Raw genomic sequence first — 8,224 nt, 5'->3', positions numbered from 1 at the left:
CCCACGCCCGGTTTTTTTTAACAAGCCCACAATTTTTTTATTGCCCACTTGGTTTCCTTTTCTTTTTTTATTATTCTAAGTTTTGTTTAATTTTATCATTAAGTATTATATAATTATTCTTCAAATCAGAATTGTAAAACTAGCTAAAGGGATATTTTGATATTTTTCTTTTTTAAAAAACAGTACAATGATAAATGCATAGAAAAGTGTTTTGATCTTTTCATATAGGTGTTTTTGTGAATTCCAGGATCATCGAGGATGATTTCATCATAGAAAAATTTAGATAAAAAATGTATTTTAATTTTGACTAAACAATTATTTTTGAGAATTTATGTAAAAAATCAATATTAAAAAATATAATTGAGTTCAATATGCTATTTCCAAATATTTTTTCAACTTATATCATTCTTTCAAATTTTTTACCAAATTGTATCATTTTTTCAAAAAATAATCTTATTAGAAACACATGACCAATGTAAATAAATTCTATGGTTTTGCTTTCGTACCCTAACTTTTCCACAATATCTTTCTGTTTGTCAATTTATATCATAGTTCATCCTTCATCATCTTGACCAAACCCTATCCTTTCTATTCATTTTCCCTGGAAACAAACAAAACATCCAAATTACCCTGTGGGTTTCTTTCATTTTTCTCCACTGGACCCTCAAGAAATGGCATCCTTTCAAGAACATGAAGTGGACCTAGATGATGAAGGTGGCACTTCTGATCTGAGCACAAACGCTGGTGACCTAGAAGACAACAGGAACAACAACAGCGGCAATAATAGGTCCTTAAAAATATCAACAATTGATGAAACAGAAGAATTTCAAGTCATGCCGCTTAAGGAAGAGCCCATTGACTCCGATCCTTCTTCTTAACCACACAAAAGAACCCTCCCAAAAATGGGTGTAGTCCCGCTAGCTATGCAGATGCCGATGCCAATGTCAATTCCAATGCCTATGCCAGTCACTACAATAGCAACAATCAGACGTTCATCCACCAAAGACCGCCACACAAAAGTGGAAGGCCGTGGTCGTAGGATCCGAATACCCGCCACCTGTTCTGCCCGGATCTTCCAATTGACTCGAGAATTAGGCCACAGTTCAGACGGCGAAACCGTTAGATGGCTCCTTGAACATGCTGAACAAGCTATTATTGAAGCTACCGGCACGGGCACGGTTCTTGCTATTGCTGTGGAGGGGCTCTCAAAATCCGTACAGCAGCCACTAACAACAGCAATTCATTAACTGAAACACCGATGAAACGGAAGCGCCCTTCGAATTCAGAGTTTTGCGATATGAGTGAAGCAACAGCCGTTTCGATTTCACAGTCATCTACTTTAGCCCCAGTAACGCCTAGAGCACCAGTTGCTGCTGCCGACACCACAAGGATCGGTACCTGTTTTTGCTGTGGGAAATAATTGGATGATGGTGCCAGCAAATGCCTTTTGGATGATTCTACACGCTGCGGCCGCGGGCACTCCCACCGCAGCTCCAATATTTGCTGCTTGTTCTAATCAACAAATACGGGCCTTATCGCCTTCGCTAACTCCTGTATTTAACGTTGCGGCGGCGTGGCCCATATCACCATTTGTGGCATCAACAAATGGTGGGAATCAAACAGGAGTAAATATAGCAGTGGCAAGTGTTGTAGAAATACCTAGCGGGGTTGAATTTAGGGCACCTTCTCCGGTGGTCGCTAGCACATCAGTTGGAGTTCAAGTGGCGAAGAAATCGACAATGGCGTGGCGCCTAGTGCGAGTTCTGGAAGTGGTAGTGGTAGTGTGGAGGGAAGGCCCAGATGTTAAGAGATTTATGATATGCTGGAGTTGCAGTTGACGGGGCGTCCTGGGATTAATCAACCATAATGCATATGTTATGGTTAAAATCGTTAGAACATAGTGTTAATGTGCGCACTAACAAATGTAAATTAACGTTGTTAGAAATAATTTCAAGTTTAGGGGTTTTCTTTTATTATTATTACTTAGTACAAAATAGTATTATATATAAATTTGGTCCTTACCAAGTATTTGGGTTAATTTACTATCCGGCAATATACCATACTTTCTGACGGAGACTGCTAGAAAAGTACTTGTAACTATTCAAATGTCTTAAAGGCACAAATCGAAAGAGAAATATTAATTATTCTAAACAAAAATCCGGACGACGAAGAAAAAGGTGACAGACGATGACCCCAACGCCGACTCGAGTCCCCGAAGAAGAGTGACTCGTCTTCATATTTTAAACAGAGCAGATTTTGTTGCTAAATGAGCTGACCTCTGAGAAAAATATAAATTTGGTCGTTTTGTAATTATTTCGACACTCACAAAGCCATTAATGAGTTCAATGATTAAGAATTATCTTCGATGATAACAACAAACACTAAACTTGCTTATATATAAGCACCACATACATTGTATTTCGAGCATCAACTAAAACCTGAAGTGGTCAAGATTTGGTTTCAATGGCCATGGCAGGGCTCCTTTCTCTTTTGTGCCCGTTATTAGTCGCAGCATTTCTGGTGCTTTGCCATGCCAGTGAGCAGAAGGTAGAATTTTTTCTTCTACGTGTTTTAAGTACCTAAATTCCTACGCGTAGTATATGTAAGCGGTCACTTTCATTCACAGGTTCACATTGTCTACATGGGAGAGCGCCGCCCCCAGGGAGATTTTTCGCCTGCATCGACCCACCATTCGATGCTAGCGGGCATCCTAGGAAGGTTAGAAGCCGGTCTGCTATAATATTATATTCGAATGCTATTGAAATTTAACACGTTGTGAATTACCTTTACGTAAATAAACTAAGGTAAGAAATTACAACACTATACGGAGAGTGATAGGCCTGTATGTCGATCTTGCTTGATGGCTGCGCACGGTCCAACTTATTCACAGAACCGTTTGGAAAAGGACTTTGTGCTATAAAACTAGAAAGAATATTGTCACGCTTTTCAGCTGAATATAAGGTTTCGTTGTACTTATAAGTACAACTCATGTTTCTTTAATGCTTCTGTGCTCCTCCCAAGGCACCATATGTATGCATTTAATCTCGAATAACATGATCAAGCGTTGGAAAATTCTCTGACTGCAGTTATGAATCAGCCAAAAAGTCTCTAGTATATAGCTATGGAAGGAGTTTCAATGGATTTGCGGCAAAGTTATCAGATGAAGAAGTTGAAAAATTATCAGGTGAGCTGTCGAACGAATGGTACCGGGATTTAGGGTTTTATTAGCTTCGTTCGATCGATGCTGAATAGGATCAAATGTTTCTGCAGACATGGAAGGTGTTGTTTAAGTCATTCCAAATCACATTTTAAAGCTTCACACTACAAGGTCATGGGACTTCATGGGTTTCTCTAAAGGCAAACTTGGAGCACCCTTGGAAGGAAATGTTGTTATCGGTTTTCTGGACACAGGTTTATGTTTTGAAATTTATTTGCCTCACTGGCTAAAACTCAAGACGATGTATTTTACTTAACAAGCTTTCATGTCTTTGCATTGTAGGAATCTGGCCAGAATCTGATAGCTTCAATGATGAAGGAATGAGCGCTCCACCTGCTAAATGGAAAGGAAAATGCATTGGTGCCAACTTCACCTGCAACAAGTAGGACTATATTCTTGATTGCATTCCCCGGTGCTTCACTTCAACACTGTAACTAATGAAACTTTTGAAATTGCAGCAAACTCATTGGAGCCCGGTGGTACAACAGCGAGAACTTCTTTGACATTACTGACTTCCCATCCCCTAGAGACTCCGAGGGACATGGAACCCATACTTCTTCAACAGCAGCTGGCCGTGAGGTGCAAGGAGCAAGCTACTTCGGTCTAGCTGAAGGAGCTGCAAGAGGTGGAGTTCCCAATGCAAGAATTGCTATGTACAAAGTTTGCTGGTCGTATGGATGCTCAAGTGCAGATATCCTCGCAGCATATGATGATGCCATAGCAGATGGTGTTGATATTATATCTGTGTCCCTTGGTTCCGACTTTCCATTCCCATATATGGAAGATCCCATCGCCATTGGATCTTTCCATGCCATGAAAAACGGTATACTGACCTCAAATTCTGCTGGAAATTCTGGACCCTATCCATATTCAGTCTCCAACTGCGCACCATGGACATTGACGGTAGCTGCCAGCACCATTGACAGGAAGTTTGTTGCACAAGTTGTCCTAGGCAACGGACTAGCCTTAAGTGTGAGTATATGAGTACTGCAGTAGCATCATTAACAACAGATTTCTCACCAATCGTTTACTTATACCATGTATATTGTTTATTGGATGACTAATAAAGGGACTCTCGATAAATAATTTTGATCTCAACGGGACCACATATCCATTGATTTGGGGAGGAGATGCAGTTAACTTCTCAGCAGGTGTTAACACGGAAATTGCAGGCTATTGCTTTCCTGGAGCTCTCAATTCATATAAAGTGGAGCGGAAGATTGTTCTCTGTGATACGATGGTGACTGGTTCTGACATTCTGATCGCTAATGGTGTGGGTGTCATAATGTCAGATTCATTTTACAGTGTAGATTTTGCTTTCAGTTTCCCGGTACCAGCAACAGTAATCAGCAATGAAGATAGAGTCAAAGTCTTGAATTACATCAGAACAACAGAGTAAGCAAACCTCCATAGAAATTCTAATTGGATCACCTCTATAATGACTTTAAAATTTATTGGTTTTGCTGTTCTGAAATAATAACCATAACTTTCAGGAATCCGACCGCAACTATTCTGGTTGCTCAGGGTTGGAAGGATGTTGTGGCTGCTTCAGTTGTATCGTTTTCTTCGAGAGGACCAAACCCGATCACCCCAGATATTCTCAAGGTAACCAACAGACTCAATAGCTATAATTAACAGAATCGCCTATTCTGTCTTTGTGCTAGACTTGACTTGAAATTTTAAATGGGTGATACAGCCTGATATCACTGCCCCTGGTGTGGACATCCTCGCTGCCTGGTCACCTGTGGCACCTCCTTCTATCGACTACAAGGACACCAGGAGCGTGAATTTCAACATTATCTCCGGTACGTCCATGTCTTGTCCACACACTAGTGCTGCTGCTGCCTATGTGAAGGCTGGCCACCCTAACTGGTCTCCTGCTGCCATTAAATCAGCCCTCATGACAACAGGTGAGAAACCTGTTGACTTCGCATTAACATTTTTCTTTTTGGGAAAAAGATACTTCAATTCGGTGTCCTTTGTTAACCCATTTGTTTCCGTGGAAAGCTACTATAATGGACCCGAGGAAGCACGTTGACCTTGAGTTTTCTTACGGATCTGGTCAGATCAATCCAGAGCATGCATTAAACCCTGGGCTTGTTTACAATGCATCCGAAGCAGATTATATTAACTTCCTCTGCAAGCAAGGTTACAACACTACCACTCTCAGAATGATCACTGGTTCCAACAGCAGTGTTTGCAACAGCACCACACCTGGAAGAGCCTGGGATCTTAACTACCCAACTTTTGCCCTAGCCGTGGAAGATGGCCAGCCAATTCAGGGAGTCTTTACTAGGACAGTTACCAATGTTGGTAATAGCTATTCAACCTACACTGTCAGCACGTACATGCCATACTCTGTTAGCATCACTGTGGAGCCCTCTGTTCTGACATTCTCTAAAATCGGAGAGATGAAAACGTTCACAGTGAAGCTCTATGGACCGGTGATTGCGCAGCAGCCAATCATGTCAGGTGCAATCACCTGGAAAGATGGGAACGGTCATGAGGTGAGAAGCCCCGTGGTTGTATACAATATCCTCCCTGGTTACGAGTATGGGATACCCACTTCCTCCATGACAACACAGAAAACAGACAAATTTGAAGGCCCTTCCATGTATCACAAGACCGGTATCCTCGGACGCCACTAACGCACTAAACCCATTTATGATTTCTTACGCTGAGGTTTCTGTTACTCCAGTTAGCTTTCAAATGTGTACTGCTCCAGCTTGATTGAAATAAAATTGATCAGACTCCGAAGTCTTCGACTTGAATCTGTTGAATGCTTTTCTTCTAAAATTCTTGTTTAAACTTGTGTGCTTGACTTACGTGACGGTGCTGCGATTCCAGGCAGGCCACGACAATTATTTTGCTCTTGTACAATTCTAGGTTGCAACTCGGCCCGCACAGCATCTGCTGCCAGAAATCACTACAAGGACAAAGGTTCAAGACACTACCATTTACAGGTTCTTCCATAATCAGCACAGCTAAATTTCTATCAAGATGTTCCATTTAGAAAAATAATTCAATTAAGATTCTCGACAACGCTGCTGCCACAAGCCCTAATAACACACAGATCATCACATCTCTAGTGTAGTTGCCTTGAAGTTCTATCTCCATCAATCAAACGTATTAGGTGTTTTCTGAACGTTTGAGCAATTCCCAGTAAGAAAGGAAGACAATTAGTCAAGATTTGTAGCTAAAATCAGATATTTGGTTGAAATGATGAACCGAGATTAAAAATATCGGAAAACTAATATTTGCCAAAAGGCAAAGCAGCTTGTGCCATACATTAACCCATCAACTCACAAACATATATTTAGAACTTGATAAATCAATTGACCTCTAACTAGTTTATTCATGATCAAGTTACAATAACAAGATACAAATACAAATAGGTGAAATATGCATGTCATTTGGAAGAACCTATTAGGTGGAAAGATCACACCAACCCACAGGACCCATTTTTAATAAATAGAAATAAGGAAACCAAAAAGATCCAAACCTAAAATTCAAGCACCATTCGGCTTGAAAAACATACTTAATGAAGGACTCTTTAATGGACAATAGTTCATCGATTACTTCCCTTCGGTAGCATCAAGCAGCAGTAGTCTTCTGATTTGGTTTGAAGACATACTTGATGAGGGACTCCTTTATTGGCAAGAGCTCAGGGAATTCCTGCTTCAATTTGACAGTATCAAGCTCATTGTTGCTCCTTGGGGCAACAATTACCTTAGCTTGCTCCTCAAGAGTGAAGTTTTTCCATGTGAATTTGGGGTCAATGTAATCCCGATACATTTCCAAAATCTCATTGTGACTGACCACTCCAGGATTCGTAAAGTTATAGATTCCAGTAAGGTTTCTCTTTGCCATCTCAATGGAAATGGGAAGGAGTTCATCCAAGATCGTCATGGAGTTTGGAATGTTTACTACCTTCTCATATCGAGTGATCTTCGTGATGAAGTTGCGAGGGTTGGCCAGATCACATGAAATGGGCATTCTGACGCGCAATGTACAAACATTTTCATAATTCCTGAGCAAATCTTCTACCTTTCAAATATCAGCAAAACACAAAATAAACCATAAATCAGATTTAATGGCAGCATCAATAACAATAATTCAATGTTACAAGTAATTATTACTTTAATGGTTCCAAACATTATGTATCAATCACATGCACGACTGCGATTTAACCCCCCCTACTCTACTAGGGGTAAGCAAGTACTACCTGATTAGATCCATAAACCAAAAAGCCTAGATCCACTGCATTTTTAACCAATCAAATGTCACACATTAAATAGATCTTTATAATTATTAATAAAAAAAAGAAACAATCTTACCGTAAAAGCAATTCTAATGTTATTCAACACACACACAAAAAAGAAGACAAACAATGATATTATTACCATACCATGGCCTTAGTCTTGGAATAAAACGATCCGATAAAGTTCGGAGTATCCTCTTCCTTAAAACCAATACCCGACCCGAGAGGATGACTCGAGTCATACTCAAAGATACAACCAGTAGCATAATTGATCAAGACCAAACCTTTCTCCCTGCACACATCAGCCAACGTCAGCGTGCCGACCACATTGGTTCTTATGGTCTCGACCTTATGGGACTCGCACCAGTCGACGTTAGGCCTGCCAGTGACGCCGGCAGCGTTGAAAACATGAGTGGGATTGACAGCAGCAACGTCGGCTTCGAGGGAGGGTCGGTTTTCAAGGCGACCGGAACCGTAGGTGAAGTCGATGCCCTGGGATTGGCAAAGCTTGCCTAGGAGTCCACCGATCCAGCCAGTGCGCCCGTAGATGAGGAATTTAAGTGGTTTTGTAGATGCGGTGCCGTTTGAAGTTTCGAATCCCATTTTGAGAGAGAGAGGGGAGGGGAGGAGAAATGAGGTGGAAAGGATTTTGGATCTGGAAATGAGGAGAAATGCGTGTTGGATCTACGAGGGTGCGTTTGTATATATAGAAAGAGAGAGATATTGGCTGCCAATTTTGGTTCTTT

At 40.9% G+C, this 8,224-nt stretch overlaps 2 protein-coding genes and 1 pseudogene across 3 annotated transcripts; 2 read left to right on the top strand and 1 right to left on the bottom strand.

Annotated features, from left to right (window-relative positions):
- The first annotated feature begins 374 nt into the window (after positions 1-374).
- On the top strand, positions 375-2,026 carry LOC112326948 (transcription factor TCP9-like; annotated as a pseudogene).
- Positions 2,027-3,102: 1,076 nt separating this feature from the next.
- Positions 3,103-5,988, top strand: LOC7465831 (subtilisin-like protease SBT4.3). Of its 2 annotated transcripts, XM_024597582.2 has the most exons (8): positions 3,103-3,184; positions 3,271-3,411; positions 3,500-3,599; positions 3,676-4,189; positions 4,287-4,612; positions 4,711-4,822; positions 4,914-5,127; positions 5,225-5,988. In XM_024597582.2, the coding sequence occupies exons 2-8, from the start codon at positions 3,342-3,344 to the stop codon at positions 5,863-5,865; spliced, it is 1,977 nt and encodes a 658-aa protein (XP_024453350.2). In that variant the 5' UTR covers positions 3,103-3,184; positions 3,271-3,341; the 3' UTR covers positions 5,866-5,988. The 2 variants fall into 2 exon arrangements, with proteins under 2 accessions (XP_024453350.2, XP_052307713.1); XM_052451753.1 differs by having other exon boundaries at positions 3,104-3,411.
- Positions 5,989-6,544: 556 nt separating this feature from the next.
- Positions 6,545-8,224, bottom strand: LOC7465830 (bifunctional dTDP-4-dehydrorhamnose 3,5-epimerase/dTDP-4-dehydrorhamnose reductase). Its single transcript, XM_002303521.3, has 2 exons — positions 7,626-8,224; positions 6,545-7,264 (listed from the first exon to the last, which is right to left on the bottom strand). The coding sequence occupies exons 1-2, from the start codon at positions 8,079-8,081 to the stop codon at positions 6,812-6,814; spliced, it is 909 nt and encodes a 302-aa protein (XP_002303557.1). The 5' UTR covers positions 8,082-8,224; the 3' UTR covers positions 6,545-6,811.

Source organism: Populus trichocarpa, chromosome 3, assembly GCF_000002775.5.
Source record: "Populus trichocarpa isolate Nisqually-1 chromosome 3, P.trichocarpa_v4.1, whole genome shotgun sequence".
Lineage (NCBI taxonomy): Eukaryota > Viridiplantae > Streptophyta > Magnoliopsida > Malpighiales > Salicaceae > Populus > Populus trichocarpa.
This window is presented reverse-complemented; position numbering and strand designations above follow the sequence as displayed.